The sequence below is a fragment of the Candida tropicalis genome, assembly GCF_000006335.3.
Source record: "Candida tropicalis MYA-3404 genomic scaffold supercont3.1, whole genome shotgun sequence".
Classification (NCBI taxonomy): Eukaryota; Fungi; Ascomycota; class Pichiomycetes; order Serinales; family Debaryomycetaceae; genus Candida; species Candida tropicalis.
The window spans coordinates 2305712-2332663 of record NW_003020038.1 but is presented as its reverse complement, the minus strand read 5'-3'; the positions used below and the strand labels follow the sequence as shown (position 1 = coordinate 2332663).

The 26952-nt window shown below is 31.3% G+C and overlaps 13 protein-coding genes and 1 non-coding gene across 14 annotated transcripts; 7 read left to right on the top strand and 7 right to left on the bottom strand. All coding sequences in view use genetic code 12, as the record gives it.

The window, feature by feature from the left end:
* Nucleotides 1–703: 703 nt before the first annotated feature.
* CTRG_01022 (uncharacterized protein) lies at nucleotides 704–1276 on the top strand (the record flags this gene model as incomplete). The annotated part of the gene is made up of 1 exon (XM_002546194.1): nucleotides 704–1276. The coding sequence occupies one exon, from the start codon at nucleotides 704–706 to the stop codon at nucleotides 1274–1276; it is 573 nt and encodes a 190-aa protein (XP_002546240.1).
* Nucleotides 1277–1464: 188 nt separating this feature from the next.
* Nucleotides 1465–2478, bottom strand: MDH1 (malate dehydrogenase; the record flags this gene model as incomplete). The annotated part of the gene is made up of 1 exon (XM_002546193.1): nucleotides 1465–2478. The coding sequence occupies one exon, from the start codon at nucleotides 2476–2478 to the stop codon at nucleotides 1465–1467; it is 1014 nt and encodes a 337-aa protein (XP_002546239.1).
* A 2913-nt stretch (nucleotides 2479–5391) lies between these two features.
* NTH1 (alpha,alpha-trehalase NTH1) lies at nucleotides 5392–8046 on the top strand (the record flags this gene model as incomplete). Its single annotated transcript, XM_002546192.1, has 1 exon — nucleotides 5392–8046. One exon carries the CDS (start codon nucleotides 5392–5394, stop codon nucleotides 8044–8046), a length of 2655 nt encoding a protein of 884 aa, XP_002546238.1.
* A 581-nt stretch (nucleotides 8047–8627) lies between these two features.
* On the top strand, nucleotides 8628–10739 carry CTRG_01019 (uncharacterized protein; the record flags this gene model as incomplete). The annotated part of the gene is made up of 1 exon (XM_002546191.1): nucleotides 8628–10739. The coding sequence occupies one exon, from the start codon at nucleotides 8628–8630 to the stop codon at nucleotides 10737–10739; it is 2112 nt and encodes a 703-aa protein (XP_002546237.1).
* A 218-nt stretch (nucleotides 10740–10957) lies between these two features.
* PHO81 (Pho81p) lies at nucleotides 10958–14602 on the bottom strand (the record flags this gene model as incomplete). The annotated part of the gene is made up of 1 exon (XM_002546190.1): nucleotides 10958–14602. The coding sequence occupies one exon, from the start codon at nucleotides 14600–14602 to the stop codon at nucleotides 10958–10960; it is 3645 nt and encodes a 1214-aa protein (XP_002546236.1).
* Nucleotides 14603–15050: 448 nt separating this feature from the next.
* On the bottom strand, nucleotides 15051–15674 carry YRB1 (Ran GTPase-binding protein; the record flags this gene model as incomplete). The annotated part of the gene is made up of 1 exon (XM_002546189.1): nucleotides 15051–15674. One exon carries the CDS (start codon nucleotides 15672–15674, stop codon nucleotides 15051–15053), a length of 624 nt encoding a protein of 207 aa, XP_002546235.1.
* A 337-nt stretch (nucleotides 15675–16011) lies between these two features.
* CTRG_01016 (trans-hexaprenyltranstransferase) lies at nucleotides 16012–17454 on the bottom strand (the record flags this gene model as incomplete). Its single annotated transcript, XM_002546188.1, has 1 exon — nucleotides 16012–17454. The coding sequence occupies one exon, from the start codon at nucleotides 17452–17454 to the stop codon at nucleotides 16012–16014; it is 1443 nt and encodes a 480-aa protein (XP_002546234.1).
* A 980-nt stretch (nucleotides 17455–18434) lies between these two features.
* CTRG_06350 lies at nucleotides 18435–18507 on the top strand. Its single transcript has one exon. It is a non-coding gene; the product is annotated as a tRNA-Thr (tRNA).
* Nucleotides 18508–18646: 139 nt separating this feature from the next.
* CTRG_01015 (SDR family NAD(P)-dependent oxidoreductase) lies at nucleotides 18647–19366 on the top strand (the record flags this gene model as incomplete). The annotated part of the gene is made up of 1 exon (XM_002546187.1): nucleotides 18647–19366. One exon carries the CDS (start codon nucleotides 18647–18649, stop codon nucleotides 19364–19366), a length of 720 nt encoding a protein of 239 aa, XP_002546233.1.
* Nucleotides 19367–19370: 4 nt separating this feature from the next.
* Nucleotides 19371–20786, bottom strand: CTRG_01014 (uncharacterized protein; the record flags this gene model as incomplete). Its single annotated transcript, XM_002546186.1, has 1 exon — nucleotides 19371–20786. The coding sequence occupies one exon, from the start codon at nucleotides 20784–20786 to the stop codon at nucleotides 19371–19373; it is 1416 nt and encodes a 471-aa protein (XP_002546232.1).
* Nucleotides 20787–21186: 400 nt separating this feature from the next.
* CTRG_01013 (uncharacterized protein) lies at nucleotides 21187–22785 on the top strand (the record flags this gene model as incomplete). The annotated part of the gene is made up of 1 exon (XM_002546185.1): nucleotides 21187–22785. The coding sequence occupies one exon, from the start codon at nucleotides 21187–21189 to the stop codon at nucleotides 22783–22785; it is 1599 nt and encodes a 532-aa protein (XP_002546231.1).
* An 18-nt stretch (nucleotides 22786–22803) lies between these two features.
* Nucleotides 22804–24216, bottom strand: BUD22 (Bud22p; the record flags this gene model as incomplete). The annotated part of the gene is made up of 1 exon (XM_002546184.1): nucleotides 22804–24216. One exon carries the CDS (start codon nucleotides 24214–24216, stop codon nucleotides 22804–22806), a length of 1413 nt encoding a protein of 470 aa, XP_002546230.1.
* Nucleotides 24217–24404: 188 nt separating this feature from the next.
* CTRG_01011 (tRNA:m4X modification enzyme) lies at nucleotides 24405–25625 on the top strand (the record flags this gene model as incomplete). Its single annotated transcript, XM_002546183.1, has 1 exon — nucleotides 24405–25625. The coding sequence occupies one exon, from the start codon at nucleotides 24405–24407 to the stop codon at nucleotides 25623–25625; it is 1221 nt and encodes a 406-aa protein (XP_002546229.1).
* Nucleotides 25626–25706: 81 nt separating this feature from the next.
* On the bottom strand, nucleotides 25707–26891 carry CTRG_01010 (uncharacterized protein; the record flags this gene model as incomplete). The annotated part of the gene is made up of 1 exon (XM_002546182.1): nucleotides 25707–26891. One exon carries the CDS (start codon nucleotides 26889–26891, stop codon nucleotides 25707–25709), a length of 1185 nt encoding a protein of 394 aa, XP_002546228.1.
* Nucleotides 26892–26952: the final 61 nt, after the last annotated feature.

The window sequence follows — 26952 nt, the reverse complement described above, 5'->3', positions numbered from 1 at the left end:
TATGTGTGTGAGAATATGAATCTAAAGCAACGTTAGATGATGATAAACAAATGAATTTAAATAATATGATTCACGTGATCTCAATAGATTCCAATTGATTTGATTGGATACAGTTTTTTCTTCTTTGTTTTGTCTTTTTAAACTTGTTGTAAAACCTTGTGTCGAGAGTAGGGAAAAAAAAAAATTCTAAAAAGGGGGGGAGAGGAGCAAACAAAATGTACAAGGAGAAGGAGGATGGCAATAACCGGTTGTAAAAAAAAAAAAAAAAAAAAGAAAATTTTTTGCTGTCTCTTCTTATTTTTTGTCTGTGGTTGGTTGTCCCATCACTGTCGCATTGAATATTTTAGTCGGATTATTTTTAGGGGGGCCAGTCCATTTCGTTTGATTTCTCGGTGAATTTTGAAAGACATCATCATCATCAGCATCATCACCACCTCTCCTGTATGATCTCTGTAGGACCCTTAGATCTTTACCAAACAACTAAGCCAATATCTGTGTAATTGATATTTATGGATTTTCTTTGGTTGTTAATGTAAATTGTTGTATGGTTGACAACCATTGACAATATTGATTATGGATTTATCTCTGTCTCTCACTCTCACTCTCATATTCTTGCCCTTATTTCGACTTTTCTGTGATGTGCATTGACAACCATTCGTAATTCATACCTATTTGACAAGTATAGGTCTAGTCAATTGATTTGATGTTGCATATTCATAAATCACGACATATGTTTCTTTCAAAAGTAGAAAAATTATTTCCAACATTTGACATATTTTATTTTTTTGCAACATGGGACAGCCCTGTCATTATGTTACAAATTCATTCTACATCAACATATTCATGGTTATCAATATACATAATAACGGTTGAATTACATAATCAATCAGATGAAGAATTATTAAAGTTAATAAATGAAACAATTAAACCACCTGGTATAATCATTCTTAATCAATCTTATTCATGGGATATATTCAATACAATTCAATTAAAAATTATCAACAATAATAAACAAATCATTGTCCTGTTTATTAAAGGAAGTATTATTGAACAAACTAGAAGAATTAATGGGTTTGTACAATTGATTGATGAATTGATTTTAAATATAGATTTTGAAGATATTTCAAAGGAAAAACTTGCATTTTTAATGTTAAATATCCCCGGGTTTATGGAATATCTTGAACTTAACCAACATGAAGAATCTTTAGAATCTACATTTCAAAAATTCGTACTTCATAATAACTCGATTAAGAAAATCATACATAAACTCAAATGAAATTAACATAAATAAATAAATAAATAAACTTAAATTCGTATCTCTTTTTCGCTTTTTATAAGGAATATGTGAAAGCATCGAAAAATATCTATATAATTACAGTATAAATATTAAGCGAACAAAAATATAACTACATAGTACCTTCCATTTTCTTTTTTTTTTTTGCATTAACTTTTGTAATTAGATCATTAGTTTTTAGCAAATGAAACACCTTTTTCAATGTTTTTGGCCAATTGCTCAATGGCAACGTCCAATAATTTCTTTTCATCATCAGAAACTTGGTTCAAAATATCGTATTTAACTTCTACAATACCATTCTTACCCAATTGCACTGGCAAGGAGAAGAAATCTAAATCTTTAACCAATTTCTTAGCTTCTTCAGCACCCTTGATAGAAGAATCCAAGTTCAAGTAAGCACATTCAACAATATCGGATTGACCGTTAACAGCCTTCAAGATAGATTCGGCTAATCTATAACCAGCATAAGCCATTGACAAAGTGGCGGAACCAGCACCATTTTTAGCTTGAACAACTTCATCACCACCGAATTGGACTCTTTTAATCAATTCCTTCTTTTGTTCTTCTGATAATTTATCATAGTATTGTTTAGAGTTACCCAAAGAATACAATGGAACAATTGTTTCACCAGAATGACCACCAACAACATTAATGTTGAAATCAGATGGTTTAGTTTCTTGTGGGTATAATTGAGCAATAAAAGTGTTAGCTCTAACAATATCTAAAGTAGTAACACCGAATAATCTAGCTGGATCGTAAACACCTTTAGCTTTCAAAGTTTCGGCAACAATTGGAACAGTAGAGTTGACTGGGTTAGAAATAACCAAGACAAAAGCTTTTGGAGAGTTTTCAGCAATACCTTCAGCTAAACCTTTAATAATTGAGGCATTAATGTTGAATAAATCATCTCTAGTCATACCTGGTTTTCTTGGAACACCAGCTGGAATGATAACCAAGTCAGAATCTTTCAAAGCAGCAGCTAAAGCAGTTTTATCTTCTTTATCTTTTGGTAAATAAGATTGAGTTTTAGAGTTAGAATTGATGTGACCTAAATCGGCACCAACCCCTGGTACATTGACAACATCGAACAAAGCCAACTCATCGACATTCTTGTCCAATTTAGTCAATAAAGATAAAGGTTGACCAATACCACCTGCTGCACCTAAAATTGCTACTTTAACCATTGTGAATAAATAAATAAATAAATAAATATGTGATTGATATGTGAAATATTAAAAAAAAAAAAGTTGTTGAACTAAAAGAATAAAAGAAAAACGGGGGTTCTATAAAAAAGAAAATTTTTATACTAAGGGAAAACAATTAGTATTTATATCTGTAAGGAAAAAAAAATAAAAAAAGTGAAGAAAATTTTTAGGGTACGATTAATTAATAGGAGAGAGAAAGCATGTGCGCAAGGTTCAAATATTTAATTTTTCCCCACTTAATTGTTTGTTGATTTGATGGGAAGTTTCTGCAAAAAAATTAATGTGTTTCACGTGATTCCGGGATTAAGGAAATATGGGGTAGATTATACCACTTGCATTGAATATAGAGCAAAGTAATTTATAAGATTATCAATCTTGCCCGGGTGGATAAATACGGATGGACTATTCCTTCAGCTGCCGGGGAATTCTCAACGATTAAAACTTAAATTTGAAACTCCGAGGTTTGTTTTTTTTTTTTTTTTTTTCTGTTCTTCTTCTCTTGCACCGCACTTCGAAAACTATGGAGAAAGAGAAATCGGTCACATGTGCACGCACACATGATACACTGTGGAAATACAGCAAAAGACAGAGTTGAATTCCATGCCCCGGACACCCGGCGTTTTGAATTATTGTTCCCGAAAGGAGAATAGTTGAAATAAATAGAAGGTCTGAATCTAGAGCAATGCAGTAGAAGAATGTGAAGAACAATAGGGTAGAACAGGAGAACAGCGATTATTAAAGTATAAATAGTTTGACAAAGTACACTTGATATCACCAAAAATAAGAATAAGAAAAAAATTCTCGACCTATAGAGAATTAATCATCTTTAACCAATCAAAAGCAATGACAGATCTCGAGGAAATTAGGCTAAAAATAAGTATAATGTAAATAATAACAATTAATTTCTGACATTTAACTTCAATTTATTATTACAATCTTCAAGAGTCAAATTGTTAAAAAAAAAAAGAAAAGAACCCTCAGTATGTTCTTGTTGTTGTTGTTTACTACTATGTGGATATTGGAACAGAAAAAGGAAAGGAATGACAAATTAATTATATAATAACTCGTGATTTGAAAAATCACTTTTATCTACATGTTCACTGGTTCTTTTATCCGTTTTTTTTTTTTCTTATATTTAATTATTGCTTCTAAATGGAGTTTTTAGATATATTATATTTTGATCCATGATATTATTAATTGTAAAATTAAAGAAAAAAAAAAGGAACTATGTCAACTATATTACTTTTCTTATTTATACATCATCCTTTCCCCCTGGTTTATATTTTAATTGAAGAGAGACATGTAGAGAAAGATATGGGGAGGCCGCCTTGACAATTTAACAGGTCGTTTCTTTTTTGATCATACATCCCATAGTAGTAGTTAGAATAGGTTGTTAATTACTTTGCAACAGGTTTTTGGTAAAATAACATTCAAGATATTTGATAATCAAACATTATTAACTCAAGGAAATTTAAATTCAAATCATGTCGAGATAAATACATTTTTGGTACCACGAAAAAGTTGTGGAACCAAATCAGTGGTGTTACGTCATTGTGCCCAGGGCGAGGTTGCATAAAGAAAGAAAAAGAAAAAGTAAAAGAAAAAACTAAGCAAATGTGGGGATTACAGAGAAGATGGAATCTATACACAAATGAGGAACAAGTGGAATAATATCTGTTACAAATAATAACACCATTAATAATAATAGAACCAAATAGAAGAGTCACTCATGCACACTCACTCACTCATATCTGATACATCCCCTCCTCCTCCCCTTACAATAGAGATTTTATTTTTTGAAGTTTCAATCAGAAATTATGATAAATTACATTAAAAATTCATCACGATATATCCCACCTTTTTAGTCCACACCCCCCCCCCTCCACTTTGGTTTCTCCACGTCGTCTATTACTCGTACATCACTCGCCCGTCATTGACTACTTAAACTCAACCACGAGATGAGAATAGAAACAAGCCAAGTTTTTTGTTTTCTGTTGTTTTTGCATTCTTTAATATATTGCGATAATTGACCCGAAGTTAAATAATATTCAAGTTGTTGAAGTACAACAAAATGTATTAACCGCGCTGATGGAAATATGACCCCCTCTTACCCAAAAATTGAAGAAATCAAACCACAATTGTAAAGGGATAAGAAGTAAATCCATCATCTGTTGTATTTTTCTTTTTCACCGGAGCAACTGTATTACAATTTAGGTTTATTCTGGATATACTGTATACCATTTGATAGCGAATTATAGTGTGAGTGAATGAGTGAATGAATGTGGAGAATTTTAGACAATTGCAAGTATATTGTGCACTTCTACACTACCACTAGCTAAAGATAACACAAAGGTGGTTGTGTGCAGGATATTATTTTAGCTCATCCAAAATGTTTTTTCTTTTCTTTTTTTTCTTTTTTGCCAGATTTTCCCAAAAAGAAAAAAAAATTTTACACAGTATAAATATGAATATGAATATGAATATGAATATGAATATAAATATAAATATAAATATAAATATGAATTAAAAGAAAAAAGTAAATGATTTTTAAATTTTTGAAAAATAAATAAATTAATAAACTCTTCTTCTTCTTCTTGTTGTTGTTCAATACAGGGTTGTCGAAAACTTACTTATTAGAAGAAATTATTCACAGCGTCACGTTAGGTAGGTCCCATTAAACTTATTCTTTTTTTTTTTCCCCTTATCAAAAAAGGACACAGAACAGAATATTGACACCACGACTGATACATCACACATCACGCACTTATCGAAATTTTTCAATCAACATTTCATCATTTCATTTTTTGCATTTTTTTTTGATTTATTTTTTTGATTGGACTAGACATCATTAACAGGTAAATCTTTTGATTCGGTGTATTCCCATTATTAGCCATGTCTCCCCAACATAGAAGACAATCATCTACTTCAAGTGATGATGATCCTTTCGAAATAGCCGAAAGTTACTACGGTGAAGATAGAAAGAAGAAATTAAATAGAGTAAGAACTTTTAGTACCTTTGAAAGAAGTTCAAGATTTACTCCCGATTTGATTCATTCTCAACCTCCAAGTTCTCATTTCCAACCTCCTCCTATTAGAGAATCTCCTGAACCTCCCTCAAGTTCTTCATCTTCTTCAACTCCAGGAAATGTAACCCCTCAACCTACTCATCAACCTCAAATTCATTTCAATCTTGATTTTCATGATCGTAATGGCTCAGCTGTTCATTCAAGTGATGATGACGACGACGACGATGATGATGATGATAACGAGGATCCAATTGGTGGAAGAAAAAAAATTATTCCTGTTCCAATACGACCAGTGCCAATTTCTCCAGCAACTTCTCCTGATGATACCACCACCAAATCAAATATTACTCAAGATCCATTAAATTCAACTGATATTATCCCTCATCCAACTGGGTTCAAAGGTCCAATAGAAAGAACTAGAAAACCTTCAATTATCCCCATTTATAATGATGAAATTCCTCAAGATTCTGTTGCTAGTCTTAATTCAAGTAGAGAAAAATTCCATTTAAGAAGACAATCTTTAGATGAAAATGATTTACGTCCAAAGAAATTCTATATTAATGATGTTCAAGGTACTTTAGATGAATTATTAGCAAATGAAGACACTGATAATAATTGTCAAATTACAATTGAAGATACTGGTCCAAAAGTATTACGTTTAGGTACAGCAAATTCATTGGGTTTTTATCAAACCTCTGTTAGAGGTACTTATATGTTGAGTAATTTATTACAAGAATTAACCATTGCCAGTAGATTTGGAAGACATCAAATTATACTAGATGAAGCAAGATTAAATGAAAATCCAGTGAATAGAATGAAGAGATTAATCTCTACTCAGTTTTGGAAAAGTTTAACTAGAGAAGTTACTAAAGATAATATTGTTGATATGTCAAAGGATACTAAGATTAAAGAATCATGGGTTGATGAAGATGGTAAGCTTCATGAAAATCAAGAATCTCATAGAATTTATGTCCCATTTAATCGTCCTGATCAATATGAATTCTTCAATCTGATTAAACAAGCAAGAGATGATATTCACTTGGATGTTCAATATTTACCTGAAAAAATCGATGCTGATTATATCAAATCAATCAACAAGAAACCAGGATTATTAGCCATTGCCACCAAACCAGATCCAAATGATTCCAAAAATTTAATCAGTTGGCCATATGTTGTCCCTGGTGGACGTTTCAATGAATTATACGGTTGGGATTCTTATATGGAAACTTTAGGTTTATTAACTGATGTATTGCCAGGTAAAAATTTAAGACATTTAGAATTAGCTAGAGGTATGGCTGAAAATTTCATTTATGAAATTCATCATTATGGTAAAATTTTGAATGCTAATAGATCTTATTATTTAGGTAGATCCCAACCTCCATTTTTAACTGATATGGCTCTTAGAATTTTCAACAAATCAAAAGAAGTTTTACCTGATGAATCCAAAGATAGATTAGATTTCTTGCAAAGAGCAACTTTGGCAGCTATTAAAGAATATGAAACCATCTGGTGTGCTAAACCAAGATTAGATGAAAAAACTGGCTTATCATGTTATCATCCAGAAGGTAAAGGTGTTCCACCAGAAACTGAGGCTACTCATTTCGATGCTGTTTTAAAAGAATATTTAGAAAAATATGATAATATGGATCAAACTGAATTTATTGAAAAATACAATTCTGGAGAAATTCAAGAACCTAAATTAGATGAATATTTCTTACATGATAGAGCAGTAAGAGAATCAGGACATGATACAACTTATAGATTAGAAGGTAAATGTGCATATTTAGCCACTGTTGATTTGAATTCTTTATTATATAAATATGAAAATGATATTTCCCATATTTTGAAAACATATTTCAATGATGATCTTGAAGGTAATTCATCTAAAATTTGGGATGAAAGAGCCAAACAAAGAAAATTAAATGTTGATAAATATTTATGGAATGAAAAGGATTCTATTTATTATGATTATAATGTTCATGAAGAACAACAAACAGATTATGAATCAGCAACTGCATTTTGGCCACTTTATTCAAAACTTGCATCTGAAGAACAAGCTTCTAAATTAATTGAAAATTCATTATCTAAATTTGAAGAATATGGAGGTTTAGTAGCAGGTACTTTGAAATCTAGAGGAGAAGTTGGATTAACTCGTCCTTCAAGACAATGGGATTATCCATTTGGTTGGGCTCCTCAACAAATTTTAGCATGGATTGGTTTAGTTAATTATGGTTATGATAAAATTGCTCAAAGATTAGCTTATCGTTGGTTATATATGATGACTAAATCTTTTGTTGATTATAATGGTGTTGTGGTTGAAAAATATAATGTTACTAAAGGTGCTGTACCTCATAGAGTTGATGCTGAATATGGTAATCAAGGTTTAGATTTTAAAGGTGTGGCAACTGAAGGTTTTGGTTGGGTTAATGCTAGTTATTTATTTGGTTTAACATTTTTAAACTTATATTTACAACGTGCTTTAGGTGCTTTAACTGAACCAAGAACTATCTTAGACCGTTAATCGTTTTGGTTTCAGATTGTTTTGATGTTTGATTTTTTCATATGTATACATATATATTCTTGAGTGTGATTTAGTTTTTTTTGTTTTATTAATAGATAGATATTTTTATATTTTCCTTCAGCAAGTTCCTCTTTAGATATCACATTAGACTTGGTTCGATATTTTAGTCATGATATGTCATACCTATTCAGCAGCCTCAGATCCATCACTGGATTGACACGTTGAAAATATTGTTCTTAGTATATGAATCTGAAAAAGGAAATTCTAAGCCGCGTGCTGTTACTAAATTTGGAAAAACACTAGACGGCAAGGTGGTACCGAGTACTCCGATTATGTAATCTCAATCAAATTAAGCCAATCCACACGACAAGGCACTTTACTACGAAATTTTAAATTTTTGAAATTTTTACAATAAACTTATTCATTCATTCTTCAAAAACAACCAAAAATACAAATCCAGTTGATTTACTCCATCATATATTAGTTGATTGACCTTTCCTCTCTTCCCTCCGCTTCCCCCCAGCAAGGCAATTATCCAGCTTAGAAAGGAAACGTAATATCGGTGATTAGGTAAATTATAAATGACAATGAATAATCGACGACCAGGTATGATTGGTATGAATACATTCACCAATGAAATTCTATCTTCAAATTCATTTCCAACTGTTACCACTACAACATCTAGTACCACTACAACAACAGCAACAATGACGAATAGTGTTCCACTACATACATTTCCTTCGGGTTCAGTTCTATCATTGCCTGATCTTAGTGAGAATGGAAGAGATTATTTAGAAGATGAAATATCTACTATTTTAATTAATAGTGATCCAGAAGAATGTAATGAGAATTTTCTGATTTATTTAAAGATTATATTGGATAATATTTATATTAACAAACAACCATTATATAAAGATATTTCAAAATATTCATTGAAATTAATTAAATCAAATTTATTTACTAAAAATTTTAAATTTTGTGTGGGGAAAATCATTGCATTTTTAGAAACTTTTACTGTATTAACTAAATTCAGACTCGAAGAAGAAGAAGAAGAGGAGCAAATTAATGAAGATGATGAAAGAGCTAAATATGAAAGTGAATGTTTAAAAGAATTTTTATGTATTGTTTTATTATTATTGATTAAAATTAAAAATACTGAACATGAAAAAAATAGTAAAAATATAGACTTTAATGATGGAGATGTTCCAAAAGTTAAAGATGATGAATTATCATTGATTCCAGTAAATGAATTATTTGAAACATTTAGAGAATTTAAATTAATGTCTATTTTATCATCATTTATATCAACTCAAATAATTGCCATTAATAATCAAGAATCAAAATTTGTTATATTGAAATTTAGTTGTGATATAATTTTTGAATATTTTTATCAAGTTGAAATGTTGAATAATGAAGAATTGAATGAATTAACTAAACATGATTTAATACCTACTTTAATTAAATATTTATTAAATAATGATGATTTCCATAATTATGATTTAGATGGGGATGAATTTGAAGATGAATCAAGATTAATTGCTTATGAAGAATTGAAATTATTATTATTGATAAATGAACAATTTTTAATGAAATCTTATTATGATAAAAATTTAAATAATTTAGTATTTGATGAATTATTGAAAAATGTTGAAAATTTAAATCAAATTACTGGATTAATAAATCTTTTAATTTATCATTTGAATAGAGAAGAATCTCAAATTATCAAGATATTAATATTGAAATTTTTATATTTGGTTTTTGTTTCAAGTTGTACTTGTAAATTGATTTATTTAAATGATTTGAAAATATTAATTGATATCATAATTAGAGAATTAAATAATACTGATGATGATAAGAAAATCTTAACCATGACTTATCTTCGAGTTTTATATCCAATATTGATATTTTCTCAAATTAATGAAAATGATAATTATAAAGGTTATAAGAATAATCAAATTTTACAAGTTTTACGGGAAATTATAATCAATTATGAAACTAAACTACAAGATTTATCAAGAAATGATTCAAATGATGAAGATAATAGTATTTCAAAATTAGCAATTAAATGTATGCATGTTAAATGGTTAAAAAATCCATCTCAACCAAACCAACAGCAACACCCACAACATCATCATCAACAACAACAACAACAAGGGACATTTAAAACAGAATCTCCTGAATCAGATGAACAAATTTCAATTCAATCAACTAATTCAAAAGAATCATTGACTGGTTCATTCACAAGAGTTGCTTCAGTTCGTGCATCTTCAAGAAGTGATTATCATAAACATACAACAACTCATAATATTGTACGTAAAAATAGTGGTAAATCTAAAAATTCATCAAATTCTTTTAATAATCAAAGATCTTTAATGATTGAAGAAAATAATGGGAATGTATTTTTATCTAAAATATCTAAAATTTCTTTATCTGATCAATCTACTACTACTCCATCTAATCCCCAACAACAACATCATCATCAACAACATCAACAACAACCATCTTTAACAACAACAACAACATTAGAAACAACAACTTCTATACATTCAGATCAAATTTCAATAACTAGTAGTGTTGGTACTTCAGATAGTAATATTTTAGATTTACCTGATGAATATTTAAATTCAAAACCATTACCTAAAATCCCATTACCTACAAAAGCTAAAAGAACTTTTAATTTATTCAACAAGTAATAATTCTTCAACTTCTTCAATTAATTCATCTACTTCATTGAAACAAAAAGCATTAAAGAAAAAAGGCTCCCACCTTCCAACCTCCTCCTTCCTCCAAGAACGTAAGAAAATAGTTTTATCTATTGGCCTTTTTATTATTATTATATTATTATAATTTAAATTCAAATTAAATAAATAGTTAAATATAACTATATACGTTACATATTACACATTACATATTACATACTAATGTCTTCTTTAAAACTTAATACATCATCAAATCTTAATCCATTGATTTCTGTTTTGGTATAACAATCCAATTCTTTCTTTATAATTTCATCTTCTTCAATAGCATCATGTTCATCTGTAATGACATCACTTGAAGCAACTAATACCAAACCTCGAGATCTAATTAATGGAATTAATTTGGGTACTAAATCTAATAAATGAATTGAAGTAATTAATCCAATTAAATTATTATTTATTGTAAAATTAACCGCTTCTTTAATTGATCTATTAATTAAATCAACATCTCTTGAATAATAATTATTTGATGATTCAATAAGTAATCCATTAGTTGATCTTTTTTCAAATTTATTCAATTTATTATTATATTTAATCCCACTCATAATTAAAAATACCGGAAAGTTTGGTTGTTTCCAATTTAAAATTTTACAAATTAATGAATTTGATGAAAGGAATATAATAGATCGATGAATTTTAATTTTATTTGATCTAATATGATTGAAAACTTTGCTCAATGTATTATCAATAAATAAATTCAAATTATCTTGGATATTATTAATAAATGGTAAATTATTCAATTCATAAAGTGATGGAAATACAATTTCTAAATTTAAATTAATCTCAACATTTAATACTTCCAATATTAATTCCAATGGGAGATAAATTATTTGCAACATTTTCTTAATCAACTCAATATCTTTATTGGTTAATTTAGATAAATCTTGAATAACTTTATTATAGTCAAATAAATCATTGGTAATTGAGTTTAATTGATTCAATGTTAAGTTTGGTAAATATAAATCAATATTATCAGTAATTGAAATAGACCAACTTGGACACACAATCGGTGTACCATCACTTAATAAACACACTTTGATTCGTAAATATTCACCAGATAATGATGTAGCAGTAACAATAGAAGATGAAGGTTTGGTGGCCTCAGGCGGTACGTTACCTGCTGCATTACCACCTGCTGCTGAAATATTACCTTGACTATTGTTATTGGATGGATTTCCTAATATATTATTCCCACTTGCTGGGGATAAGAAATTATTAGGTGATAATCCGCCTGCGGCGTTCAATTTTAATGTTTGCTTGTTTTTAACAAAACTAGTAGAACTCTTCCAATAGGTATCAAATTTAGATGTTTCGAGTAATGTACCAGAATATGGGAATATCACTTGATAATTAAACTTCAATTCACCAATATTTCTTAATCTTAAATCAAATAAAGGTAACAGCACAGAACTAACCTCTGGTGAAGTACTATTCAAATGTTCAAATGACAATGCAGTGGTTTTGGCAATTAATCTGGTACCGAATTTAGGAAATATTTCAAAATCAATTCTAAAATCATGCAATGAATCAATGTCTGTTTGGAAAACACAATTACTTGAATTGTTGGAACTATTATTGTCACCAATTGGTAAGAGTATATTTCTTGGTACAATATCAGATATATTTGATGTAAGTGTGATTCTTCCTGGTTTCAAATCAGCAGTTGAATTAAACAAATTGATAAATTCTAGATCAGATGGAAATATTAATTCAATCAATACTTTTTGCTCCAAGAAATTATGACCATATCTTCTTAATGGTAAAATTGGTGGTGGCAATTGCAAATCTGGTATACTATCAACATTGTTAGTGTTGTTCGTTGTTTTCTCCAAATCCAACAGCCCTTCTCCATCTTCTTCTTCACCTGAGTCTAAATCATTGACTTCTCCCAAAATAGACATGGAATTAGAATTGGTAGAATCAGTGATCATCTTGGTTGGTTTGAACTCATTCTTGTGATAGCTTAACAATTCATTAATCACACCAATATGTCCCTCGACAACACAATAGTATAAGACATTATATCCATCTTCATCGACTATGTTCAATTTCGCGCCAAATTTAACTAACTCCTGAGTGGTCTTGACATGTCCTTCAGCAGCAGCATAGAAAATAGGAGTCCACTTATTAAATTTGTCCAATTTATTGACCTCAGCTCCATATTGAATTAACAATCTGATCAACTTGTAATGCCCCTGTCTTGATGCCACATGTAATGGTAACAACCCTTCAACATCTTGTCGATTAATTAATTTTTTTATTAAATCCTTAGACTTTTCATTGGATAAAAAGTACTCCAAAGTTTTATAATCACCAAATTTACATGCATAATTAATTGGCAAATATTGTAATGTTTCTTTACTTGTTTCAGGGAACGGATTAGACCCAAACTGGACAAGTTTTTTAATAATATTGAAATGTCCATGTTTAATAGCCAATAACAATGGCGACATGGAGTCTTTATCCAACTTGTCTATATGATCGGTAGGAAAACTTACTAATAACAAGTCCAATAAATCAGCACGGTTCATTTGGGCAGCATAATGTAAACATGTTCTCCCATTAAAATCGTTACAGATTAGTAAATTTGATCTTTCTTCATTAGATAATTTCTCCATAATGTACTTGACAATGAAAGTTCGTGAATGATTAATTGAATCGCTAGAATTGACTACTTTAACCCCATTATTAATTACAACGTGCTCTTGTTGAGATGAAGCAGGTGGAATTGAACAACATTCATGTAAAATTGTCTTGTTGTTATTAAAGTCGTCATTCACAAAGGTGAAATCAACATCAAAGTTAACTGTCTGTAAAAATGATTCAAGAAATGAATCAGAAATTTTAAGATTGGCAATTGATAATAAAAAAATCTTTGAAACTTTGTATTTAACAACCGGTGTAAATAATTGATCAGGAATCTTATGACTTCCGTTGACTTTATCAACCCATCTGGCCAATAATTCCAAATCTGGGACTTTGATAGTAGCAACATTTACAAAACTTGAATACAACTCATCAATTTCATTATTATTTGGTTGATTACTCACAATTGATGAATGTCTGGAAAAACTATCTTCCGGTTGATCATTAGATTGAGGAGCTGGTGATTCTCTAATTATAGAACTGGAATGAAGAGTTGCGGAATTGGCATTGAAGTTAAGCAAACAGGTATAATCACCATCCATAACACTTTCAATATCAAACAATGACTGGGTAACTAAATCACTCAATTCGTTGATCTCATTCTTATGGAAAACAGGTTGAACGCTCACTGCTGTGCTAATAAACAATTCCTTTGTGTGAGATTTAGATCTTTTATCCCATTTCTTAACCACTTTGGAAAACCCTGTTTCATTCAATTCGATAAATTGTTGTAATCTTAATAAATCCTGATGAATTTTTTTGAAATTCTGATATAAATTCAAAAAACTGATGGAATTCTTAAAATTTGCATTTGCTAAATTATCACTATCCCCTTTTTTGTTCAAATATTCATTCGATTTATTAAACAATTCATATTTCTTCATCAATAATAAATTTAAGTTAACAGACAAATTTGCTTGCTTCTCCAAATAAAAGGAGTTCACTTTGTCTAGTTCCCTTTCAACTCTAAAAAAGAAAGACGCTTTGTTTTCTTTGAGAGCTTGTTGGATTTCTAAGCTTGTAATTTCACCATTGGGGTTGCTAGGAATAGCCAACTGTTTGATCAATTTCTTAAGAGATTTGTAATCAATGAAATGACCTGAATATTCTGGTAATTCCAATTGTCTCGACGCAAGATACTTCCCAAACTTCATGATGATTGATTATAACTATCTGCGAATCAAGATACTAAAAAGGAACGTTGTCTCAATGGAAAAGATAATGAAAATGAAAATGAAAAAAGGGTAGTTATGAATAAATTAAATTTGGCGACCACAATGATTTAGAAAAATTTATCATTCTCTTTCGCACGTGTACCCACCGTGGAGAAATTTTTCTTTTGTCTTTTTGGCAATATAAAAGTTGTTACACAAACATGTAAATCACGTTACTTGCGGTCACGCGTGATTTGATCTACGATTTCTCTTCTTTCGATGGCAACGATGAGATCAGCGGTTACAGTATTGTTTGTTGTTCAATTATTCACTAACAAAGAATAATAATAATATTACTATATACTTCTGTGATGCAAACTAAATACGCAAAATACTACATACACATTTATATATTCAAGCACTTAAAGCAAATAGAATACTCTTAGTCTTATTTAGCAGCTTCTTTTTTAGCATTATCGAAATGTTCTTTGAAAAGATCAGCATTTTCTTTGTTACCGAATCTGATGGCCAAAGTTTGAGCTTCTGGTTCACCTTCAGAAACATCAGCGGTAACAGAATAAACCCAAGATCTGTCACTACCGATATTTGGTTTTAATTCATAATCTGCGGAGATCAAATGGTTGGCACAGATTTTCAAAGTCTTGTCTCTTCTCATCAAAATTCTAACTTTACCAGTTACTTTATGTTTCAAGAATTTAACATCACCAGTACCTCTTTCTTTCCATTCTTTAGTGTCGGCATGGAATCTAAATAATTTGGCTCTAACTTTGTATAAAACTTCTTCATCTTCTTCGTTGGTTTTAACATCGACTTTTTTATCTAATTGAATAACTGGAGTGAATTCAACGTCGGCTTCTTCTTCTTCGGCAACTTCGTTGTCATCGGTTTTCTTTGATTCTTCTTCCTTGGTATCTTTTTTTTCTTCGTCTTTTGGTTCTTCTTTCTTTTCCTTCTTAGCACCAAACATTGAGAAGACATTAGCGGTTGGTGGTTTTGGAATAGAAGTGGTGGATTCTTCAGTGGTCTTTGGTTTAGTATCTTCAGCAGACATGATGTGATGTGTATATGTAATGCAGAAATGCAGGTATGAAAGGTGAAAATTAAGGAATGATTATTATGATTAACAAAAAAAAAAATTTTTTTTTTCTCTGTCTTTTCTTTTCTTTTTCCTTTCTGGTTCTATTTTCGACTTTTCGATTTTTTGTTTGTCGTCGTGAACTTCGTGCCAATTTTGTGTGCTGCATTGTGGCATTGAACATTGTACACACTCACATACTAGTTAGCAGGAGACCATGACAAGAACCAATAACGGTACACCTTTATAGATACTAAATGTATGTATTATTACATTCCATATAGTTACATATTTATATACAAGATTACCTCTTCTACTTACTTCTGGTTAAAACAGAATTGGTCAATAATTCCAATGCACTTCTAGCTTCAGAGTCAGGTAAACATCTTAAATTCTTCAATGCTTCATGACAATACATGGTGGCCATTTCTCTTGTTTTTTCAACCCCATTATATTTATCAACAGCTCTTCTGGCTATTTCAACATCACCTGGTTGACTGAACTTTCTGCCAATTAATTCACCTAATGCTGGTTCTTCTTTCCATGCATACAATATTGGAGCAGTTGCCAATCCCAATTTCAAATCAGCTTGACTTGGTTTACCAATAGCTTTATCACTACTAGTATAATCCAACATATCATCGACTATTTGGAAACATAATCCCAAATTTCTTCCAAAACTATAACAGTTTTCAATGACATCATCTTGAGCACCACTTAAAACAGCTGCTGCACGACAAGACTTGGACATTAATGAGGCTGTTTTCAAATATGTTTTGTGCAAATAATATTCAAATGCAGCATCAACATTTGTTTCATGGTCAACAGTTCTAACAGAATAATCATGGAGTTTGGTTGGAACTTTACCTGTAGGACGAGGGATTTCTTTAACTTCACCATCATTTACTATTTGATCATCATTGTTGTTTTGTATAACGGTATTCTTCAATTGCATAAATTCCCCTTCAACCAAATTGGCAATGGTAGTACTCAACAATTCAATAACTTCTGGGTTTCTTAATCTGGCGATGGCAACAGAAGCTCTTCCCAATAAGAAATCACCTGCTAAAACAGCCATTTTATTTGTAAATGCAATATTCCCACTTGGTCTACCTCTTCTGGAATCAGACAAATCGATGACATCATCATGCAATAAACTAGCAGTATGGATCATTTCCACAATCTCAGCCAATCTTCTTTGTTTAGGTAATATTCCAGTAGTGTTTCCATCCAATATAGGTAATCTATCCATTGGTTTGCTTAAAGGATCCAAGATGACTTTTGGATTAATTCCATGTAAAATAGCCAATGGGGATAAAGAATCATCGACTGATTTACCAGCAATTGTGCTATTTTCAGTAGTTGGTGTACCATTGAATTTAGTTTGATCAGTAACATCAAAAGTATCAATTTGTATTCTATTTCTTTGTTCAATTGGGATTTTCAGTAAAGCTTTAGATAAAATTAACACAATTAAAGGACGAACATTTTTCCCTTCGGCTTCAAAATAATACGAACTGACTCGATTCAAAACAGGGTGTCCTGACCCAATCAAACTCGCTATAGACTTTGCTAAATTTGACATTTCATGACTTACTATTGAGAATGGGTCTTCAAATTTACTAGCTGGTGGAGATACCAATTTTTCAGCTGTTTCCACTGCAGTTTTAAACGTGGAGTTGGAATAATTGTTTACAAAACACCTTGTCTTTAGTAATCGTGGAGATCTCCTAGTGATATTTCTAATTGAAAGCATAGCAAGTGAATGTGATGATGAGGTATTCTATAAAAAGATTGCTAAATCAGCTAATAAATTGAGTTGAATTTGGTGGGACTATGAGCGAAGAAAAATGAAAAGCAATTTTCAGTTTTTTTTTTTCTTTCTCTCGCAATTTTCATCTTCTGTGATTGAACCGAGTGTCTCGAATTAATGGCTAAATAAAAATTTTTGATGAGCTTGTAATGTCGCATTTATTACTGTCTCATAATGAAGCAATGGACTTGCTGCTTTTTTGCAGCATGTTAGTATCGCATATGATGACGAATCCTTTCTGTTTCAAGATTATACAAAAAATAAAACTGTTAGTTAGGACCCATGTATTGCTTGTTGTCGCCTTTTGTTACTTTTCCTGAAATCATGGTTATAGCTGATTGGTAGCTCTAATAAACTAATCAGTACTCTCTCGTTTATTAACTTATGAATTATAGACGTTGTTGTAGTTTCCTTTTTAACAGGTAACTTGTTGTATGTCTAGTATTTCAGCTAGAGTCTACAGTTGAATTTTAGTTTCAAGAATTTATGTAAGAATTTGATCGAATTTTCCATCAAAAGTCAATAAACTCTCCCACCAAAACTTATACTACAATACAAGGAATTATATTGACTGATGATACTAAATGACCATATAAACATCACATCACGTCATACTCGACGTGTTTGACACCCATTTAGGTTGATTCGAAATTGTCTTTGCTGATCCATGTTGACAACCAACCAACTCGGTCGTGTTATTAGGCGAAAAATGTCAATACACCTGTAATTCACTGACGTTGTCAAACTACCCAAAATGGACAGTAATCGTTTTGGTAACAACATATTAAACTGTTGTGTACCCTGGATATGTATTTGACTGATAAACATCAATTTTAGTCCCACTACATCTCTAAAATCCATTAGTTTCTTGACTATGAGTACATATCTTAGAAGGTCCGCAATCTTCACCTACAACAAGAACAGCTTCTATGGCCAAGTTGGTAAGGCACCTCACTAGTAATGAGGAGATCATAGGTTCGAATCCTGTTGGAAGCATTTATTTTTTCCATTTACACTCACACAAACCCAACCCATCCAGACTCCGCACCACCACCACCATATCTAGCGGAGACTTCGTGTTAAGGAGTTTTATTCTTTTTTTTTTTTTTTTTTCAGTTTGTCCCACATCTCAGTAATGTTCAAGGGCCAGACTGCATTGGTGACTGGTGGATCACGAGGAATTGGATTAGTTCTAAGTAAGAAATTAGCATCAGAAGGAGCTACAATTACCCTACTTGCACGAGACGAAAAGAGACTACAACAATCACTAGAAGAACTATCTACTTCACATGGTCAGCAACATTCATATCAAGCACTTGATCTACTTCGGTTAATTGAGCAAAAACATCAACAACATCATCATCATCAACTTCATCAACATGATGTGTATTTGGGATCACCTAGTATATTAATCAATTGTGCTGGTGTTACTAATCATTCATTGTTACATCAAACAACAGTGGATGAAATATTCAATACTATTAATGTGAATCTAACTATACCTATAATATTAAGTCAAATGGTAGTGAAGAATATGATTAGGAATAAGAAACTTAATCCTTCGATATTGAATATTCTGTCAGTGTTATCAATGACAAGGTATTTCATTCCAGGGACATCGGTTTATGCTGCTTCGAAAGCAGGATTATTGGGATTCAGTCAGAGTTTATCACATGAATTGAAAGGAAGAGTTCGTGTGAATGCATTGATGCCTGGATTAGTTAAAGAAACAGATATGGGATCTAATGTGAATGCAGATGTTACTGTGGTTTCAATGGAATCGGTTGTTAATGAAGCAATGAGAATATTACGAGATACTACGATAAATGGACAATGTATAGTTTTAGATAAATAGTATGTTAGTTATTTTCATATAACCAGTATAAAAAGTCTTCACTATCAAACCCTAATTTAACTGCAATTTTTGCTGTTTTGTCCACAGAGTCTATTTTAGATTTTGTCTCCGGATAGATACAATATTGTCCAATGGTGTCAACTGTATCTAAAAGTCCCTTGTAGTTGACATATAATTTCATATACTGTCCTCCTTGTTGTGAAAGAATAGACAACTTTTCCTCTGAATATTGACGAAGTCTTTTTATGGAGTTGAAGACAACTTTGTTATTGTTAAATCCTCGATTGTAATATGGTAACCAATGACGTACGACTTCTAGTAACAACTTGTATATCTCTTTAAAATGAATGTATGCTTCATCATAGGATGTCAACTTTTTACGTGTCTTTTGAAGTATCCTCACCATCATCATAGCTATAACGTTTGTATTCTTTTCATATTGATACACACCATAGACCTGTTCCCTGAAATAACCTGACAGTAGTTCGTGAACAACTTCTAATTCTTCAAATAGATCTAAAGATATTTTGTACGGTATAATTTCCAGAAGTAGTTGTTGGTTCATAAATGGAGCCCAGTAATTCACAACATACAAACTCCAAAACACCAATATTGTATCATTGAATGATAACCCATTCAATTTTTCAACATTCGTAGTAGAAATATCAGGAAATGTGAAATACTCGTAACTAAGAAACAGTCCCAATTTTCTCAAAAAAGTACCCTGCATTAACAACCAATGCATCAAGACAGGAACAAACATATAAAGCGTAGTCTGTGAATGAATAACAATAAGACGTATAATATACCCAGCAAATAACTCCCTTGTATAATTTACAGTAATAGACATTGGTTCCATTTCTACCTTCATCCAATCATCAAGATCTTCATACAATTCTTGATTAAGTTCTTTTATGGACTCATTTACCAGTGAAGGATCAAATAAAGATACATTATTTAGTCTATAATATGTGGTACGGGTAGATTCTGCCATTTCTTTACCTATTTCAAATGCACATCTTGATGATAATTTCCATTTGTGTTCTTGCTTTGGCGCCAATAATAATAGAATAGACTTGACAATATGAAATAAATCGGTATATGACTTGTATAATTCTGGTGTAATAAATGGCCGTAGAGATCTTAGTCTATCATCTGAATTTATGGGATTGTAGAAATCAGGAATAGGTTCTTCTCCAAGTTTTGGTCTTTTTGTAGTATGCAATCTTTGTTGTTTGTGATTCAGATGAGGTGTTGTTTCATTGAGATGTTTATTGGATTTACAATCCTTGTTAATTTTTGAAATGTCAAAGTCGAAAACCAATGGATTCTTCGAATAGAGATCATTCAACGCATGGATCTTGGATAGTAAAGGTCGTAAAACTCTTCTGAATCTAGTCGTTGATAACTGATCCGACATGTGCTGGGTAGAACAAACGGGATATGAAAACACAATTGATTCTCCTTGAATTTTTTCTAGTATAATAATGAGAGATAATAAATGAGTTATTATGCAATATCAATTACAACATTGATTCGATTCAAGTAAGTAAGGCGATCAATTACAAAAGAAATATACTACAAGTCCATAATTGGTGAATATAAAAACATCAATAATACATTGTATATTTATAAAACAATTGCTCTGAATAGGTTAGTAGATGCTAATCAGTGATAGCATTTGATGGGAATAATCTCCCGATACACAAGCACTAACGGAATCAATCAGTTAACACTAAAAGAAAGTTCCTTAATATCCATATATATCAATAAAACAAGATTTATTTAATTTACCATAATTTTATTTGTAAAGAAAGGATATGGGCGTGCTGAGTTGTTCATCAATGTTGTGTCATTGTACACGACCGCAATTTACACACAAGCACGACCAGTTGTCACTATTTTTGATTTTTCTATCAGCACACAATAAGATTTCATCTCCATACATGAAAATCCAATTTTGCATGCAACCGACAATGCTTCAAAACGTTCTTGCTATAGGGTTACTAGTACCAATTGCATTGGGGAAGTTACGTGGTGTCAGTCCTGATAATGAACATTTGTACCAACCAACCATAGAAAATGGTCAACAATATTGGCACTGTTTGAACGATTCAAGTATTAAATTATCATTTGATCAAGTCAATGATGATTACTGTGATTGTCCTGATGGATCAGATGAACCAGGTACTAATGCCTGTTCTAAACCACTTTTTAAATTCTATTGTACAAATGAAGGACACTTTCCAGGTTATATTGATCAATTTAAAGTAGACGATGGAATTTGTGATTATGATATTTGTTGTGACGGGTCTGATGAATTAGGGATATGTGAAAACAAATGTGGAGAGATACATCGTCAATTCGAAGAATACCAGACAAAAGTTGAGAAATCTATTAGCGGAGCATTATCCAGAAAAGAAGGAATTCTTGCAATTGCTAAAAGAAAGAGAGATCACTTAATCAACCAATTAAAGAAATTGGAACAAAGTTTACCTGCCAAAAAGATGGAATTGAATCAGTTACAGTTGGAACTCGAGGAAAAAGGAGATGAAGATTTTTCTGTCTATGATGTATTGGGTGATCATATCGCTGATTTGGCAACAAGATTAGAATCACATAAGAAAGATATCATTAAACAAGAACATCAGATTCAATTGTTGGAGAAATTATTAGAGAAACTTTCCAATGAGTACAATCCAAATTTTAATGATCTTGCAGTTAAGGAATCAATTCATAAATACCAAGAATATATTTCAAATAAAGACGAGGAGATCAAAGAAGATATCAAAGAGACTAATAAAGTACTCCATCAATTAGCTGAGAGAGCAAAATCTATGGTTCACAATGGTGGTGATAACGTGTATGTCAAGCCGACTTTAAAAAATATGATCCACCATTATTTTGAATTATTCACTGGAACTTTCTTGACCAAACCAGAATTACAGGTTAAATCAGTAATCTCATCAGATGAGTTAACCATGAAAATCGATGAATTAGAAGATGACATTAAGAATATTGAACAAAAAATAACTGCTATAAAGGCTAACTTGAATTCTGATTTTGGTCCAGATGATATTTTAAGAGCATATGAACTGAGGGCAATTACTAAGAAGCTAGGTGGATATAACTATGTTATAAATCTTTTGGGTTCAATAGTACAAGGTGATGTATTAATTGGTAACTTCAAAAAGTATGAAGATGGCAAGATTTATTTTGATAGAGGTGCCAAATGCTGGAATGGCCCACATAGATCAGCAATAGTCGAATTTGAATGTGGTGACGCATTAGATTTGATTTCTGTCAGTGAACCTGAAAAGTGCCAATACAATTTCCTTGTCAAAGGTGAAGCCTGGTGCAAACCTCTTTCCGAAGAGGAAATTTTATCTAGTTTTAAGATTGATTATGCATTACTATAGATTATACAACATGATAGTTTAATCAAAAACAACTTTTTTACCTTGGAATTTTATATTCTTCATCTTTTCTTTCTCTAATTTCTTTGCTTCCCAAGATGGATGCATACCCTTTGGTTCTGCTGGAGGAGTTGGGGTTGGTGTTGAAATTGATGTAGTTCCTGCTTTTCTTTCACCCAATGGTAAGGCATTTGCACCCGTCTGTTGCTTTTCAGCTAACAATTTAGCTTTCAATTCACGCTTACGTTGTCTTTCTTCATATTCCAATTGTCTTTGTTCTCTCTCACTAGCTATTCTTTGTTGATTTTTCTTTACATGAGCAGCTTCTTTACCATATTTCTTGGCCCATATCTTCTGTCTTGCTCTTTGACCTCTTCTATTCTTACGTTGGGTAGTTATTTCCTTAACAACCTTATCATTATCCACATCATCATCTTCATCATCAGATCCACCTGAAAAATAACCAGTTGCAAGCTCTGGAAGTTTGTATTTTTCTTCTACTTTGGTTTGTTTCTTTTGTTTTTTAGTTGGTGGCTCTTCTTCGAAAAAGTCATCTGCACTTGATTCTTCACTTTCTGAATCTTCTTCATCATCATCGTCTTCACTCGCCGATTCGTCAGATGGTTCTTCATCTGTCACTTCGTTATAATTCACATTTGGATCTAAATCTGGAACTTGTTCTTCAGATTCATCATCAGAACCTTCAACTAGATTATCATAAATAGCAAAATTATCATATTCCTTTTCCAAATCGATATCCTCTTCATCTTCCTGTCCACTTTCACTCTCACTTTCGTTTTCACTTCCACTCTCACTTTCATTGTCCAGATCTTCTTCTATAGTCTTACCAGTTGCTTTATTTCTTGATGCAAGTTCTTGTTTGGTCAAATCACCACGAACAATCCTGAATGACCATTCGATTTCATCCAAGATTTTCTTGATATTTTTATTATTCCATAAATTTCCAACAAATTTATTGACTTCCTTATCATTCTGACAATATTTAATATAAAATCTTGAAGGATTGGATTCATTTTCTTTATCGGTAATAATAGCTCTAATATTTTCACTTATATATTTTGGAGGATCTGATTTTAAAACTTTGTTTGTTAAGATAGTTACTTGAATAGATTTGATTAATCTTGACGTTATTAACTTATTCAAAAACTCTTCGTCTTTAACAGGCAATTCTTTCTTATTTAACTCTTTAAGAAGTTTTATATATCCTGAATGATATTTCTTTTGAAAGATATCTGATTTCAAAGTATCTATTTCCAATTGGGCATCTTCTTGAGTTTTAGGTAATTTTTTCACAAGTTTTTGATTATGATTACTGGCAAGTAACAATTTCTTAGTATGTGGATATCTAGGAGTGGATTTATTAAACTTAGCTTCCAAGAAGTCAAGCTTCCACATATGATTATTTGATTTCATTGTTGATCAGTTGTTAAATGAAAATGGTAAAAAGCAGCAGATGAGATGAGATGTATACGGAGGACAAAAAAAAAAAAAATAAAAGAAAAAAAATTGAGTTGAAATTTTTCAAGTTTGATTATTTTTGCAATTTTGTTTTTTCTTCCTTTCTCTAAACCAACATCAACAGAATTCATTTTACTACAAATATGGCAGAAACAAAAAAGAGAAAACTTAACAATGATGTCTATATATGTGAATATGTTTTGCCTAAGAAGAATAGAAGATGTAAAATGATGCGTAAGAAGGATGTCAAATACTGTTCTGAACATATGATTTATGATGAAAAATTTCAAAGTGAAAGAATCCCATGTCCTTTGAATCCTAACCATTCAATTTGGAAAAAAGAACTAGAACAACATCTATTAAAATGTAATAATAGACCAAAAGAAGCAACAGAGTCTTGGTTTGATTTAAATTGTAATATTGACTTGAAAGGTGCAACAAAATTTGAGTTGGAACATGAGGAAGAAAATGACGAATTAATGAAGAAATATATCACAGTATTGGAAGAACTTGATTATAAACCACTAGAATTTAAAGTATTCCATCATGATGGGTTGAAATCTCGATTAGATGAAAAAACCAATCAAAAACATCCTATTCAACAGAATTCACTTATTGCAAATTTGAAAAATAGACAACTTCTCAATGAATCATTCTTTTATTTAGAATTTGGATGTGGTAAAGGTGAACTACTGAGATATTTAAATCAATGTATACTACAACAAAATCCATCTGAATCATCTACATACGGTTTTGGATTAATTGATAGAGGTAAAAATAGAATGAAAGCTGATAGTAAAATAGTACAAGATTGTGAAAATGTCACTTTAACCCCACAAATAAAGAGAAGTAAAATAGATATTAAGGATTTGAATTTAGATAAATTTATTTCTGATTTGAAAATTGATAAAGTTGTTGGTATTTCCAAACATTTATGTGGAGCAGCAACTGATCTTACTTTGAAACTGATTCTTAATTCATCTATATTGGATAATAACCAATTTGGAGGTGTGTTGATTGCTATGTGTTGTCGTCATGCATGTTCTTTAGATCAATTATTACCACAATCAAGACAATATTTGTATGATAAAGGATTCAAGACTGTTGAATCATTCAATATTCTCAAGAAGTTAGTTTCATGGGCGTTAGATAAGAAAAACGAAAATGAAGTAGACAAGTATGGGTTAAATTTCCAACAAAGAGAAAAGATTGGACTCATTGCTAGAAGGGTTATTGATGAAAGTAGAGTACATGCATTGAGAACAGTTTTAGGTGACCAATATAACATCGAAATGTTTTGGTATGTTGAAAAAGATATCACATTAGAGAACGTCTGTTTGTCTATTTCTAAAATTGAACAATGATTAAACTGTACATACATAAACAAGAAGAATATACAAAAAAAAAAAGGGATTATGATAATAAGATAGAAACATCCTAGATTTCTAATCTTCGTCGTCAAAACTCTCAAAATCTCTTTCATTAATTCCATTATACAATATCCGATTTGGTGTCTTTTTCCGCAAAAACAATGATGATTTGGTAATTTTGTTCTTTGCTGCCATTCGGATTAAAGAAGCTTTTACATCACAAGGCTCAACACCTTGACTAAGCAAATTAGCCACCATACCTGTAACAATAGGTGATGCCATCGAAGTTCCAGATAATACTTGTGTTTTTTCATGATTTTTGGCATCGACACTTCGAACATAGGCACCACTAGCAAAAATATCAACACATTCTCCCCAATTGGAAAATGCCGTTACTGAATCATTATAATCATCTATGGCACCAACGGTGATTGCAAACTTCGAACTTGCAGGACTAGTCAAACATGCATTTATATTTGAATTACCTGCAGCGACAACAAATACCAAGCCTGTTCTTGTTGCTTGTTCAATAGCTTTGTTCAAAATATGGTTCTTATAAGCTCCCAAGGACAAATTTGCAACTCCTTTTCTACCAGAATCCAATCTATGGTTAACTGCAAAATCAATAGCAGCCAAAATAGTACTCAATGACCCAGCTCCTTTACTGTTCAATGCTTTGACTTCAATAATACGGACATTTTTTGCAACACCATAGGTTGAAGAACCAATTAAACCAGCAACGTGAGTTCCATGTCCATTACTATCTCCAGAACCTTCATTGGTAAAGTCATGACCGGCAGAAGCTCTGCCTTCAAACTCAGGATGATTCACTTCAACACCAGAATCAATTACATATGCATTGACACCTTGTCCCAGAAACTCACCATCATACATATATGGATATTGCTTGTTTGGTTTCATTCTTTTACGTCTACTAATTCTTGCCAAATGCCTAGGTGCATTCTCTTGGATTTCAAAATCAAAAGCACTTAGAATGATATCCTCAGTTATTTCCAGCACAAACGGACACCTTTTCAAACGATCAAGTATATCTTTTGAAAACCTTCCAGAGAATCCTTTGAATTCACCAATTGCTATTGAATTACTTATGAAATCTCGTACTTGTAAATGTTTGGGATATCTTTTATCATATTCCATAAATTTATCAAATGATTCACTTGCCTTAAGGGAAACAAAATACAGTTCATCTCCAAAACACCCAGTGATTAATAATACACCGATAATGATTATTGATAGCATTCCTCGATAGGATTAAATCCAAAGAAATAAAGAACAAACTCAAGAAGTACAGGGTTCTAGT